The 15,986-nt window shown below is 41.0% G+C and overlaps 1 protein-coding gene across 1 annotated transcript in view; it reads right to left on the reverse strand.

Moving 5' to 3' along the window:
- STAU2 (staufen double-stranded RNA binding protein 2) overlaps positions 1 to 15,986 on the reverse strand; it is a gene marked incomplete at its 3' end in the record, with an annotated part of 43,114 nt that overhangs the window by 12,435 nt on the left and 14,693 nt on the right. Inside the window, exons 4-7 of the mRNA XM_008940379.1 lie at positions 11,189 to 11,348; positions 8,078 to 8,185; positions 2,956 to 3,168; positions 565 to 702 (exon numbers count right to left, since the gene is read on the reverse strand). Of these exons, the coding sequence (XP_008938627.1) occupies positions 565 to 702; positions 2,956 to 3,168; positions 8,078 to 8,185; positions 11,189 to 11,348 (619 nt within the window). The remainder of the gene's footprint in view (positions 1 to 564; positions 703 to 2,955; positions 3,169 to 8,077; positions 8,186 to 11,188; positions 11,349 to 15,986) is intronic.

A 15,986-nucleotide genomic window follows, 5' to 3' on the forward strand; every position in this document is an offset into this window, starting at 1 on the left:
GTTTCTGTGTTAGGTCCAGAGCCTTTAACTGGACAGGGTAAAAGACACAATGGAAGGCTTTTTTCATGGTATTTCAGATATGAACCAAGCCACAAAGAAACTGAATATCTGCAAAGATTTACAGCACTAATTTTTAAACAAAAAACCTAGGTAATATGGAGATTCTTATATCCATATTTCAGAATATTTGTTCATATTGCAATTCTCCGATCAACAACAGCAATATTTTTTTCCAAAAAGGCAACTGAGAGTACATAAATCATGAATCACCAGGTACACAGACAGAAACCATCAGGTGAAATAAAAAGAGTATAGAAAAAAAAAAAAAAAAGTAAACCCACTACAGGAAAGGCATCCAGAAGGCACAGAACTTAACTGCCATTCACTTCACCAAGAGCAAGAAGGAAGTTCCAGCAGGCTGTCTGATACTGCACTTCACACTCTTGTATAACTGGCCATAGAGGAAAGAGCTAAACACAGAGATCTGCTCTGTTATGTCACTGATTTGCCTGAGTTTGAGTGTAACACAGCAAGGCGTTAGCTCTGCCTCGGCAGCACTGATACCTGCATGACGAACTCCCGGCGGCGAGGCATTCCTCGCTCCGAAAGAAGAACGTACTCTGGCTCCTTCTCCTTTTTGGCCTGTTGGATCTGAGCCAGACGACTGATAGGATTCATTCCTTGACCATATTCTGGTCCAGTCTAAAACAGGTTTAAAAGAAAGAACCATTATTTCAGCATATAACCATACTACTATTATGTTGCTTCAATAAATCATTTACTATGGTTACCTCTTATTTAATACTCCCTTTGAAAGAATAAGAAGTAAATTTTCTTCCTATCTTCTGAGCATGGGACAGAAGAAGCAGTTCAAGCTCTGAACTGTGGAAAAAAATATACACCTATTGTCTGTCCCTGTTGCAGGCAGTGTGCATACTCAGCTTCTGTAAGCTACTGGCATCCTCATCTACCTGGGGAGGTCCTACGGGGATGAATGACAATTAGTAAATTCTGTGTTATTGCCATATTTCTATGATCCCTCCCCCTAAGCCCTTAAAACAGGTTGCTGCAATGTTGGAACATGCAGTATGCTAAGAGGAGGTAGGACTTACACAGCAACTTTCCAAAACAAGACAATCAGAATCAACAGCCTTTTCAGATTAAGGTTGATGGTTTTCCCTTAGATAACTTTTTATGGTCAGTTTTTCTAGAAGTTTTTGAGAATTAGATTCTCAGAATTTCCACAGGAGATGAGTATCTAATTAACCTTTTTTTTTTTAATCACTCATTCTGTCCAAATAAATAAATAAAAAGAGGAAAGTGATTAAGTACTTTGTACACTTCTCAAAACTCCATTTACAAAGTGTTTACTTTAAATGGCTTTTCTGTTGGCTGCTTCTGCAGAACTCTGTACTCTGCATACTGGGGATACACAGATTTCTAATGGTCATATTTCTACTAAAATATATACTGACTTAGTTATTTTTACAATCAATGTAACACCCAATGAGAACTAAGTTCAAGCCATACTGCTATAATGCTATCCATCCTAACATAGTGCAAGTCATGGACATAACATAATGCAGGAAAATTGAAGAGGGTGGCTTTGCTGTTTTTTAACTAACAAGGGGCAAATATAGAAAAACTGACGAAATTTTGGTACTAAAACTATATTCTGAGGCACATGTTTTGGACATGAAGGTTGCCTGTTTTTCTCCTTCAATTCCAGCCTCAAGATTCCTGATCCTTACAATATTAGGCAAAAGTTACTCTAACACCAGAGAGAAAGTGAGCAACCCTCCACCATTATTTACACAGAACTGAAATGAGTATGCAAGGCAATTAACGTGTCATAGCATCAACAGAAAATCAGGTACGAAGAGTAACTACTTCCTCACAAAATAATGCTTCCTAAAATGAAAGAAATGTAGCAGATTCTGGCCACTTCCAAAGCCTCATCTTCTACACTGAACAGATGACAAGTTAATCTGGTTAGTTTTTCAGTCCTGCAACTAGGTAAGCAATGCTTTGTAAATATATGGAGAGTATGTGACTGGTTTTGTTAGATCATCTGGAAGACTAATTACTTCAGATGGCCCTCTGGACTTGTATGAACTTAGGCTGAGTAGACAAACCAGGGCTAGTCACCACAGACTGACTGAATTGTAGAAGTAACAATAAATCTGCTGCCACCAAGAATGGAAGCACCATTTAAGACTGAGCTCACTAGGGTCGAGAGCCTGTAAAGGAGGCAGTGTAGCATGAAGCACATTAATGTCCTCTGAGACAGGGCATGCTTTAAGGAAGGGATGGTTCAAAATCTGCAAGTCCTCCATGGGCTGGTCTCCAGACAACTCTCTGTATCTGAGAGCTACAGAACACTATCAAACACGTGTTAACCTTAACACAGGCACATGAAACAAAAAAAGGATTGTCCTTTGATGCTTGACAAGTGACACACTAGACTGAGATGTCAACATACTCTGGGCCTTCCTTCAAATATTTCAAGAATAAAGTGAAGCTGAAGCCAAAAACCTCTCAAATATAGCTCCACAAGGGAAGGAAGGTGGGCTGTGCACCATTTCCATGTATATCTATCTATTATTATCTCTCAGCCTCTTCAGACTGTGGAGAGAACCACCACACGTCTCCTAGAGGAGATGATGCTAAAAACTCACATCCATATAGCGTGCTTGGAGGGTTGGATCCTCCACTAGATTTGAATCAAACCCCTGAAGGCTTCAGTGATCTGAGCTGGCTTTTAGGCTAAGTACCTTCTAAGCTATTAAGTTTGAGAATTTCACAGTGTTTTCAGAATTAAAAAACCCACAAGCATATTAGCACAGGCAACCACGTTATACTGCCAGAGTATGACATAAACCTTTACTGGTTTTAAATCCAAGAAACTTATTTTCTAAGCAAACATTCTTATTTCTGTCAAAGGTGGACACATACCTTTAATATTGTTTTTGGACGTTTTTTAAAGTACGGTTTTGGCTTTTCAATTACAGGAAGAGGAGGAAGTTTCTTAAGCTCTTGTAGGACAGCCATTGCAGCTCGTTTCTTTGAGAGTTTCTTACTGTTGCCTTCTCCCTCCGCAGTGAATTCTCCTACCGTAACTCGTGTAACAAAGCTCTTCATGTGAGGAGGTCCACTTTCTTTAATCACCTTTTAAGCAAAAGTAACAATGAGTCAAGCTGCCCTAAGAATACATGTTGATGTTTATATCTGAAATGTACTTACTACTAATGCAGGTTTCCTGCTAACTGAAGGAATTAGATGGTTTTTCATAAAATCTGGACAAGTATTAGCGACAGTACCAGGTTTGAGGACAGAAAATTAAGCCTGATTAGATAAAGCAAATCTAACCATCGTATACAGTGTTTCACACAAAATAGAATAGACCTGTATTTTCAAAAATATTTATACAATATCACAATACACACCAACCATGCCTATTGAAACTGAGGCAGCTGTTTTTTTCCTTGCAAGATGCTTCACATATTAAAGAAATTCAATTCAGCCAGATCCACTGGGCTTTGGCTATTTCTTTAGATAAAACACATTAAAAACTGTATTTATACAGCATCACTTCATTTGTAACTTTTTTCTACATTAAAACCTAGGACATCCACACATGGTCTCTGCAGTCTTAAAGAGACATATTTTACGCTGTCCTAGTTGCCACATTCCATACATTTGAAAAGCTGCCACAGTCTTGCCCCCATGATAATCAGCTCCCTCCCCACAGTACCAAATGAATTATCAAAAGAGCCACCATAACTCACACAAAAGCCAATCAGTTCTGAGAAGTTTCATTTATTCATGTATTTATCCACTATTAAAACTTACAATAATATGGAAAAAAAAAAAGTTCTGAACACTTCTTTTGCTGACCACTTGCCCAGCTAGAAAGGATATTATCCCTAATGAGCAACATGAGAACCAGACCCCTCCCTCTGGTCTCAGATCCCACGCAAGAGATCCCAGGTGGCCCACCACTGGAGGAACGAGCACATCAATGAATTCACTCACGACACAGGATGTGGCAAAGAAGGGACTGAGCTGATTCCAAAACAAGGCCATGGGGGAAGAGTAAACCAGGCTACCAGCCCAATCTTGGTCATACAGTAACTGCCAGGAGAAAGCACCATAATTCTCCTCCAGTCTCCACATTGTCCCAGCACTGCTGGGAACTCGAGCTGCTACGAGCGGTCGGGGAGCCCTTCCAATAACTGGAAGCTCTACATGGTACACCTACTGCAGGTGCAAACCTCTCCCCAATTCCACTGCATGCTGAGGCAGGACAAGATGTTAATGTGGAAGGTGGGGGACCCAGTGGTGATCCCCTAAACAATTCCCACCCAAGGCTGGCCAGATCCTGGGTGCAAACCAATCAGGAGGGGCTTTCCTGCCTGGTTGTGGCCATCATCCACATGTTAACCCCGATTCAGGGCTGGGGGTTTAACCCCAGCTCTTCAACACTGTAACTTCCTTTGGCTCTATTTCTGTCCTTGTTTTTCCAGGCGTCAGTGTCTCCTTCTCCTAGGCAGGCTATGCTGCTAGGGTGCACTCCCCAGCAGCCCCCAGAGCTGCAAGTGCTCAGCCAGCCAGCTCTTCACGTATGCACCATGCACTGGTCTGGACAGCGTCCGTCAGGAGCTGGAGACCTCACTTGGGAAAAGGTTCATTTTGTTTGATGGGCAGAAGCAGCTACTAATTTAATCAGGTAATGTGTGTAAGGAGACGTTAGAGCATCTGACAAGTATGCCTTTGTATTATCTTCAAAATCAATACAAATAAATCTCTTTTCAGTAGGTTCAGCTACATCAAACTATTTCTTGAAGAAGTGTAATGAATGCCTGAGTGCAGGGGAACAGAGGGAAAGGTGCTTGGGCCTTCTAGTGTAGTAAATAGATTGTAATGGGATGAAGCCTTCAGCCTTAACATTATTACAACATGTTTTGTATTAAAGTTCTTTTTATCAAGGTCATGTCCCTTGCATTATTTAGTTTTCCTGTTACACAGTAATGAGGTCTCCTTAGGCTTGTATTTCTTTTTTAAGCTCTCTTTGTGGCAACTTCACTCAGTGAATACAATCATGACAGCATACATCAATAAAAAAACATACAAAGTGAAAACTAACAGAAAACTTTATCTGCATTTTCCCAGAATAAGATACCTGTGCCAGCCCAGGAGTGTTTCCATTCTGAGACTCAGATGATTTCAGAAGTGTTTTCAAGACTGCCTCACTTGAAAGTTGCCCACTACTGCTTCACCCCATGAGAAGGCAGTGGTGCATTCTCAAGATAAAACTTTCTTAAAATAAAACTAATGTATTCTGTTTTTAAAAGAGGTTTTTCATCTTTCAAACTTTAGGAATTTGACACAAGGTAAATAGCTGCCTGGAAAATGTTCAAAACTGTTTCTGTTAGTGTGTAAGTGAAAAAAAAAAGTCTGTATTGTCAATGGAATGAACCTCATAGGATTCAGATGGGATTCAGATCAAGCTAAATATCCAGATTTGGTAAGTTAGCAAGAAAAATATTTACCTAACAACACTTTTGGTTAACCCCAGTTTTTAGATCTTTTTAATCCACATGACTTCAAACAGTTGTGCTATAAGCCTTGGCACTGAAAACAGTAAAAAGAAGTTCAGCCTTTGCTATCAAGAACACTATATGCATATGCATTAGCACATTAAACCATTTCCTCAGCTGAACAACATGATCTGTGTACCAAATCATGGCTAATTTAAAGCTGAGAATTTGATTAAAGGTGACAGTTCAATGTATTTTTCTTCTTCTGTTGCACTGATTTAAAGAATAACTTCAGCAAGAGAAAACAGATGGAGCCAAAAAATCCCGAGGTTCAAGTTACATCAAGAGTGAATTTGGCTCAACTGAATGGATCATGCTGACAAGTGAAAAACAGCACTACAACCAGAATGAAAGAGCAATGCTGCTTCAGTTACCAATGAGACTGCAGGTGGAAAATTCAAGAATAGAACAGATTATGGGGGTATTAAAAAAAAAGAACGGACAAAAAGCAGGTGAACAAAAACATGTTGCCTACATCCATCGTTATTTAGAGGATCTAAAATACTACTTTATTTTCATATGCTTGTGTGGGCAGACATAACAGATTTTCCCAGCTTAAAAAAAAAAAGTCTGGATGCTTTACTACAGCTGGAGAGAGGAAGGTTGACCATCACACAAAACCCAAATGAGAGCTACTCGGTATGTCAATCAACCAATCTGAAAGCCTTAATCACCAAGAGAGTGGGAGCCAGAAGGGTGTGAAACTTCTGCTAAGAACCTGTTCAGTCTCCCAGAGTCAGAAGTTTGGTCTGTTCCTGGTTCAAAACACTCTGCCTCACCGGGGTAAGACTGGGACACAATAATTTGCAATTCTTTTTCCCAGCAGGACACCGGAGGAGGATGAAGGACATCTGCCTCTTCAGGCACTATCCCCTTACTCCTGACACTGAGAATGAAAAAATGGATTCTTGTATTTGCTAGCCTAAAGAAAGAACCAAAAATAAAATGAAATTTAAAGTCAGGAAATAACACTAAATCTGTCAGGAGAGTAAGAAACAGGCTTTTCAAGGTTGTTAACTTTCCTTGGCAAGTGACACATTAGACTTTTCCTGTACTAAGTATCTCTGCCTTCATTCTCACCTTATCAAATGTTCTCCCTTAAATTAGCTGAAACACAAGAATGAAGTTAAGAAGTCATTCAAAGCACTACCCTTCTTTTCCTTCCAGCCTCCCAAGCTATTCTGTGACCCATGGCCATAAACCTCCCTGTATTTCAGCATACTGATTTGTATGGAACTACTCCAAATATTTTTAAATAGTTAGGGTAGAAAACGATGTGTGAAAACTGAAACATTAATTATGAGCTTCCTTTTTGAAACACAAGCATGTGTTTCCACTAGGTCTGATCTTATGTAAGAGTTATATTCTTTCCATGTAGTTGCAAATTGACTCACCAACACCCCCAGACACCCGAGTTTTATGTCTGAGAATTGACATTAACTTCCCAATTAGTCCATATTACACACACCACGCATATGAAGCACGGATGTGTTTGTTGTATCGAGGAACTCCTTACTGAAAAACAATATTCTTTGTCTTTGGCTCTCTCACCTACCTTCTGAGAAGTTTCTTAGGTTTCTAAGATGGTCCAAATCGCTCATTTGACATTGGCCAGTTTATGGATCTGGACCACAAGAAGTCAGCAAACTGCACCCAGCACACTGCAAGGCGTGCCACAGTGTAACTGATGGGGCTTGGCATCCAAATATGGGCCTGTACTTCGAAAGGAAAAAGCACTGGAGGAAACGATTCCTGGTCTAGGCACTACCCATGTCCTTCATATGTACTCAGTTAAACATAAACCAAGAAGATGAAAAGTAAAACTTTGAAGAGCTACTTTAAAGAGTGGCTTTCTCAACGGCAGAGTCTTCTTGTTACTGTCATTCATTTCCCATAATTAGATCATTGACAGCATTCGAGCTATTCCAAATACTCTCTATTATTGAGGGTAAACAAAGGTGTAAAAAGCAGTTTCATAGATAAAATTATATTAAATGAGAAAAAAAAAACCAAAAACACAATATGAAAGCTTAAGTAGATACAGATAAGGAGTCAAACAGTATTAAAGCTAAAAAAAGACTAATAACGTTTAAAACGTCTGAATAGGAACTTTTGTAGTGTATGAATGCCTAAAGTTAAAGCAAAGACTTTGACTGAGGGTGCTGAAGATTATTTCAAATCATATCGAGTGTGGCTCCCGATTCTAATCCCACAGCACTGTGCAGAAGATGCTTCAACTGTCTTTCTGCCAGCCACTTCTTTGCAACCAAATACCAGGTCTGTAATACTTCTGAAAGACCATCTAATGTAACAGTAAAAACTCAGTATCTTAGGCTCTGATACATTACCAATTTTTTATTTATAATTTGCATGAATTTCAAAGTCATATAACATATTAATATTATTAGGTGTGTTAGGTTTTAGTGGCACTTTCTTTTAATACGTTCTCAGCAAACAGATAAATAGGTAACACATACCTCAAAACTGACAGGTATATTTCTCTTCAAAGCAATTTCAAACACTACACTGATTTCAGACTTGTTTGCATCTTTATCTTCTTCTGATTCTTTCCCCGTTTCTCCATTCTGAAAATGAATACATCATTACAATTCATAAGTACAATTATAATTTACAAATTAAATTCATAATCACAATTTTTAGAAGATAAAACCATAAGACACTTCTCGCCTGATTTCTCTGAGACAAGATTTCAAGTTCTGCTGTCATGCTGTAAGTCAGCATTTGAACACACATCTCAGCACCCCGTTATCAGACTGACTATCCACTGACCAGGAGGCCAGCCAGAATGCACTTATGCTTCACAGTAAAAGAACACATACACATTAATCTATGAATTAATGACAGATGGCAAAAAAATTTCTACAGATTTTAGCCTTATTAATGACATTGATAATAATAATAATCATCTGAATACATCCTTCTTGTGTCAAACATGAGGATCAAACCAATCCCGTGACCTGTTTCTCAGGCTCTCTGTGGGCACCCCTTCCAAGCAAGGGAGAACTTTCCAAGAAGTAATGCCTGAAGTACAGAAGACTGTACTTCTGTCAGAAGAAATTCAGTGAATCACCCTCACACTTTGCCTGGGTCACCAGGTTACAGGTGTCCTCAGCAGGTCCCGCTGGTTAACAGCCCCTCCATCAGCTTCCCTCTGGGAGTTCTGACTAGAGTGAAAAGGTAGTGACAGAGAACAGCTTGCTCAACACAGAACACTATTTATTTATCCATGGGGACGTAGCACAGAGGCTGAGAGATCAAACAACAAAAGGCATAAGCAAACTCTTTAGGTAAGTCTCATGCTTCTCAGACAGCCAGCAGCATGGGGATCAGTCAAAGAGTTAACACCTCCTGCAACCAAAACCTTTCGGTCTTTGCTCCCCAGGCCACATCTTCCCCAGCTCTCAGAGGTTTCAATTCCAGCTACTTTCAAACTGCAAAGCTCTGAATCTTTCAAACTGAGCTTTCTCAACGACAGTGTAACCTTGGCCAGGCTCCTAATTTTTTATTAGTGGAGGTAAACATCAAAGAAACCTGGGCTGAATTAGGTGGATTCCTGCAGAGTTCCCATCTTACATAACAGAGTCTGACCTAAATCTTCAGCCATTAGCATAGCTACAAAATGCAGATACCAAAGCTATAAAATAACATTAAAAAAGCATTAGGTTCTTCACATTAGCAATGAAATTTATCAACCCTTTAGCTACCATTTGTTAACTCTTAATATACTAATCCTTAAGATAATGCAGGACCAAAAATCCATCAGTCAGCTATAGCATGCAGACTTGGAGTGCTTTTTGTTTTATTAAAAGTTTGCAAAATTTTGAGTCTGAAAAAAACAATTTGTGTCTGTAGCATCGATCTGGTCTGTGGGCTCAATTTACCCACAGACAACTGCTACTGAGATCCTACAGTATGCCAAGTGGTCTTCAGCTGCCACACCAGAAACTCACAGTGCTCCCACAGGTCCTGCAAGTACCATGTGAACATCTCCACTAACCTGTGGCATTGTCTCCCAACAAGTCTTGCCCATTTTTCCCATAGCTAACTGTGGATTTGATTCCATTTACATATATCATTTATGGTGGAAAAGAATGAAGTTCCTTCATTAGCTCACGAGAGAGGCAACACTACAGCATGCTACAAGAACCCAGGAAACTCAATTTGCCATGACTACAGCTTCTGAAAGCCTGCACATCCTAACAGACATTAATGTAAAACAACACTAAATAGACCCAATTGGGCAAGAGTGTTAATTAAAGATTTCAGTACTTTTTCTAGGTACACGAGCTATGAAAACTCAGTATATAAACCAGACACACATCGATGTTATATACAATATTTACTTCTATTACTTACTCTACTATGTGCTTAGTGGTTTAATTTTCATTCTCATTAATGCCTGTCTTGGATTCAAGAATTCTTTTGACAAAATAGAACATCAAACATAGAATTTTCAAAAATTAAGAACGTGTTGAGCCAAAAATACATTTCAATAATATGAAATTCTCACTCAGGTTTGTGCTAAGGATTCATTATCAACCAATATATTTGACTGGAAACCAAAAGAGAAAGGAAGGGAACTAACAATGCGAAAGGAAATGGGGATTTCTCCTCAGACTTTACATATTCTTTTTAAATAGTTTTCCTGGTTTTTTATTGTTTTGTTTTTTTTTTTTTTTAAATAAATAAATCCTGATTATAGTAAGCGATTTTGAAGAGAAACACAAAAGGGTGAGTTAAACTCTCTTTGAATCAAAAGGAGGACACAGACGCAGGGTGAGGCAGAAAGAATGAAGATTTTAATAAAGAAAATCATTTCTGTTCTTAAAAAGCAGATCAAAACTTGACACTGCAGGTACTGTTAGCAACGTTTTGTACTGCGCCCAGAGTTCAACAGATCTCACCAGAACAAAAATACAAAATAAATGAGTACAAAATAAAAAGATTGTCTCCTAATGCATTTATTTTGGCTTATTTAACTGGGCAATATTATCATATTATTCTGAGAATAATTTTTCTGTTAAATATTTTTTAGAATATGACACACCATTTTAATGTTTAAGTAGCAAAACACACCACTTACAGCCAAAGCAGTGAGGAGGAGTGGCTACAAGCCTAAAACCATCCGACAGCTGACCAGCAGCTGTCAGTGAGCTCCCTCAGGTTCTCAGGTACACTGGGACAACTAACTTCAAGTGTAAAGATCACATTCATGGCATAACAGACATTTAAAATGAATAATTTGTTCTCCATAAAGCCACTGATTAATGGACATTTTCTCTATCCTGGGTATAATCTCAAATATTGTATTTTATCTTTATATTATTTTTTACTTCATAACTGTTGGCAATCCCATGTTTAAAATGCCTACTTATTTTTATTGCTTAAGTCTAGTTCCATGCTAGATGTGCTGTTATAAAAAAAAACACTAAATATTTCGCAGAATTACATCTCTAATTACTGCAGCTAATGTGAAAAAAAATATTAAAAAAATTCAACATTGAAAAACTGGGAGTTAAATTAGTATCTTAATGTGAAAGTCAGGAAGAGTTTTCTGAAAGACAAACCTGAGGCACCTTCTCTGGGATTGGCTCATTCTGGAGAGCTTGGAGGGCCTTCATTGCAGCATTATGTCTAGCAGCTTGACGAGTCTTTCCTTCACCAAAAAACTCACTGTTGCCAACAGTTAACTGGACGTAGAAAATTTTAGGCACTGGGCAGTGATACCTGGAAAGAAGTCGTGACAAGAAAACAACAATAGAAGTTACCATCAGTTTTATGTAACCTAGGGCAGCAGTTAGAGGTAAAACACCTTTTCCCCAGTAAGCCCTAACACTCCAGCAGGTGGGCTGCTCCTCGGCCAGCCAGGAGTGACCGACAGCAGCTCCTGCAGCAGAACAGCTCTCTACCCTCGCTTACAGGGCTCTGCCACAACCTCTCCTGCACTTCAGCCCAGCTGCCAGCTCCACTCTTCTGGGCCTGAGCCTTGAGAAAAACCAGACCCACAGAGGACCAAAAGCTCTAGTGGAAGCTGTGCCTGAGGTACATCTGCCCGACAGCGAAGCGGCACCCAGGAAGGAGGATTGTGAGGTCTCTCGTCTGAGACTTGCTGCCACAGCTTAGCTCTTGGGAACAACAGAAACTCAGATGGCAGGGAGGGAAGGAACTGGACAGTGTACTTTAGACTCTTTTAAAAGTTCAAATATTGAAACTTATGGAAATAAAGAGTTCTCTTCCAAAAGTGTAACAGAGGGTAGGGAGAAGCTCTCCTCCCATACTGGAGTAGCCAAAGGTTTTCCAGCCACTGAAAGAAAGGCAGGAATCACCACCTCACTGTCTTCCATTTTTCCTTCATAAAGAAAACTTTCCATACATAATGGCAAGGATTGCTATCTGAAAAGCACCAAAAGAAAGATAAAGCAAAAAATGGAACGTTTTCCCAGGAACTGGCACAGCTATAATTCCTCAAAGCAAGCAGTACCTTTACTCACACTGTCAACCCCACACCTCTGTGGTCAGTAACAAAAACAGCCAACCCAGCCCAGACTCCCTACCCCAGAAACCTGTCTGTTGCTCGCAGGGAATGAAGAGATGGAATGCCATGCTTGGGTTTGGACATCCCTAAGCTAAATCTACCCTTTTCTAGCTTAAAGCCATTACCCCTTGTCCTGTCACCACAAACCCTTGTGAATAGTCCCTCCCCTGCTTTCTTGTCGGCCCCCTTCAGGTACTGGAAGGTTGCTGTAAGGTCTCCCCAGAGCCTTCTCCTCTCCAGGCTGAACAGCCCCAGCTCCTCAGCCTGTCCCCACAGGAGAGCTGCTCCAGCCCTCGCAGCATTTTCAAATCTCTGAAGTCATGCTTCTTATGCTCAATACGTCCCCTTCCATTATCACTGGTGCCCACTGTACAGAGTTGCAGTAGGCAACTGAAGAACAGACAACCCTTGGCCATCTATCCACAATGTCCCAATCTAAGCCCCCAGTGAGAAGCCAACCTCCCTGCACAGCAGGTCAGGTTCACAGATGGTGGTCTCCATCTCCTGATGTAGGAAGATATCCACTACTACCACTTGCTGCTTCCTTCCGAAGGCTGCTGTAGGTCTCAAGCTCGGCCAGGCTGGATGCTTTGAGAGCTCCCAGGCCCTCAGCTGATGACATGGCACTTGCACTGCAGCTGCAGATCTCCAAGTGGAGCAAAAGGCTTCCTTCCGGTGACAAAAATTACAAGCTTCCAGCCTCCACCATCACAGGAGTCCCCATTTCCCAGACCAATATGCACTGACTCTCCCTGCCCCTTCTTTGGTATGGTTGGGGATTTAGGTTCTTGTACCTGCAGGACCTCAGGAGATCCAACTGATCTCTTACTCATCAGCTCCAGTGATGTCGGCAGTTTGCCGAAATCTTCCTGCATCTCCTCTTCCTGGTAATACAGATCCACTGATAGTGTACACCTCTTGGAGACAAGACCACTGTCTGCCCATCCTAGCTAGAGCTCTGGAGCTAGGTCTGACTCAGGTCTCTGCTGGGCCAGGGACAGCTGCTCTGGATGGTACTGGAACTGGCCATCGCCTCCGCCCTGAGCGCACACACACGCTGTCCTCAGCAGAGGCTCTGGCTCCCTTCTGCTTTAGCTGCTGTGCAGACTGCTGCACCTTCTGGCTGCCCCTGGGAGCAGTGCTCCAGGGCCTGCACTTGTGTATGCTTCTCCCCAGTACCTGCTGGAAGAGTGCTCGACCCTCTCTCATCAGAGGGCAGCTGGATGAAGAGCTCAGTGTAGCCTTCATTCAGGAGGAGCTGACAGAGCTTACTGGCAGCTGCTAGAGCTTGCTAGAAGACACAGCCTCCTGTAGCTATCCTTTCCTGTAGCTACAGGCACCCTCAGGTCCCTCAAAGAGTTCCTAGGAATCCTTCCACCATCCCAGAAGTAGTTTTCAGAAGATCTGGAACAAGAGTCTGGAAACAGCTGCATCTGTTGTCTGCCTCTGCTCGCTGCAGTACAGGATAAGCTCCGTCACCCAAAAGCAGCAGGCACCTCGACAGCACATCCCACCTCACTACTTCACAAACCTCTTCAAATAAAGTGAGATACCTAGATTCAGGGAAAATACAACATCCACCAGAAGTTTCTGTTTCTTGTTAAGTGACTAGACCTACCTTTCTCTCTGTTTACATGCAAATGATGTGGAAGGCACATGAGCCTTAATCCTTATAAATGCAGATCCCACAACAGCCCTTCTCTTTTTCTCTCCTCCCTCCCTACCTTCTCTTTTCAAGAGTGCTTAGGGAGCTCTTTATGTGATAATATGGAAAAATGAGATTCAGCCTGTGGCTTAAGCCTCACGCAGCTCTTTGGCACTGGCAGAATGATTAGGCTTTTACATGGTTTTGATTAAACTTTTCTTGCTCTGCTTGGCCTTAAGCAGAATAAATTGAGCACTGATAACATGAATATTGCCAGGAAACTGCAAAGGAGCACCTGAAATCCTCAGAAAATGGACTAAATTTCTGAGGATATTGGCTTCTCTACAACATGGAGAGTGTGTAAAACAGAAACAAAACATCCTCCTCTTTTCAGGTATAGCATTTGTCCTCTCCACTGACAAGTAATCATAATATTACAGTCTGAAAGTACAGTGTAATGAGTAAACTGAGATTCAATACAGAATGATTCTGCATCCTGAAGATGCACACTCAGATGAGGAACAGGCCCATGAAAAGTTAAGATCCTGTAGCTGCCCCTGATCATTTAACAAACCTTCCCAATACATTATGTTTGGGTTACTAAAAAGGACTAAAACATTAACAATCTTGGGAACATTGATACAGAATTTGCTGATTATTATGCAATAAGATATCAGCACAATATTTTCCACCACAAGAACACCTACATGTCAGTCAACACTCCTCAGCCCTCTGTCTCTCTGCTCTGCCACAGAGCTGGAACAGGCCAACAGCAGCGCTTCGTGTACACACTCAGCAGGTTTTGGAAAGTTTTTAAACTACCTACATTTAAAGAATATGCATCTCCCTGCATTACACATGGCAGCTCCAAAGGCTAGGATTTTCTGAGGCACACTCCTCAGAACACAAGCTCACAGACACAGTCAAATGACAGAAGATTACAAAAGCAGAAGACAACAAAAGGACATGTGACATGATACATTCAATTGGGAGAAAAATAATGTGATAAAGGATAATACTTTAACAACTAGTCACATATAACCTATTGAAACAAATTAATTTTCATCTAGCTTTTCTGGGTATTTGAGGTTCTTAAGAAAATCACTCAAATAAGAAGTCTGGAATGTAGGTTCTCTTTACTCCCTCTAAGTTTCCTAGCATCAGAAATCTGCAATGCCGTTGGTATCACTTTCAAACAGTCAACCTGAAAAAGGATATTGGCTTTACGGCTGTGACCTGGAATGCCAAGTTTCAGCAATGAGCAAATATTTACAGCTAGTTATAAACCCCTAAAAATAGGGGTTCATAACAGAAATGCTGACAGACCTTAACTAAGTTGGTGTGAGCGGGCGCCACAATAATTAAATAAATCACGAAGGTCTGTTGACAATTAGAAAACTCATTTTGCTTTGCCACAGAGACAAACAAAAATTCTGTTCATTATATTTTTACTGGAATATGATGTCATATCATGTAAGCATACTGAAACAATCTGCTGCTTTTCTAGCCAAAATATTAATTGCATACTAAGGAGCCCTTGGGGCCTCTTCCTTTTTGGCCATCAAATCCACACACACAAAGACAAATAAAGTATTAGTGCATACGTTATGTGTTCATACTGCATTTCCTGCATTTCTCTGGATTCCTCAATCACATCAATGTTTCTGATAAATACTGTTACTTAGAAGGGAAAAAAACCCAAGTTGCAAGCTGCAGCTCACAGAAACCAGGAAGTTTACTTGGATTTAGCCTCCTTTCATTGTTAAAAACTCCAGTGAGGTTTTGTCTAACTTCTAATGGCAAATTTATTCTTCACCTATGTAAAAAAGAACAAATAAACCCAATTACTTCCCTACTACACAAGTAGTATAGAAGTATTAGCCTATTCCCACTGCATAATGCAGACTGCAGAGGAACACAGACCTTCTTGGCCGAGCCAAGGGGCACTGGAACACGGCACACACACGGGGTGGGAAAGCCATTCAGAGCCAGCTCTGTGCTGCAGGGTCATCCTCTGCACTCATCCCCTGGCTCCTCTTCCACACCAGCTCTGTGCTGCAGGGTCATCCTCTGCACTCATCCCCTGGCTCCTCTTCCACACCAGCTCTGTGCTGCAGGGTCATCCTCTGCACTCATCCCCCGGCTCCTCTTCCACACCAGCTCTGTGCTGCAGGGTCATCCTCTG

This window comes from Merops nubicus, unplaced genomic scaffold, assembly GCF_000691845.1.
Source record: "Merops nubicus isolate BGI_N331 unplaced genomic scaffold, ASM69184v1 scaffold6105, whole genome shotgun sequence".
Classification (NCBI taxonomy): domain Eukaryota; kingdom Metazoa; phylum Chordata; class Aves; order Coraciiformes; family Meropidae; genus Merops; species Merops nubicus.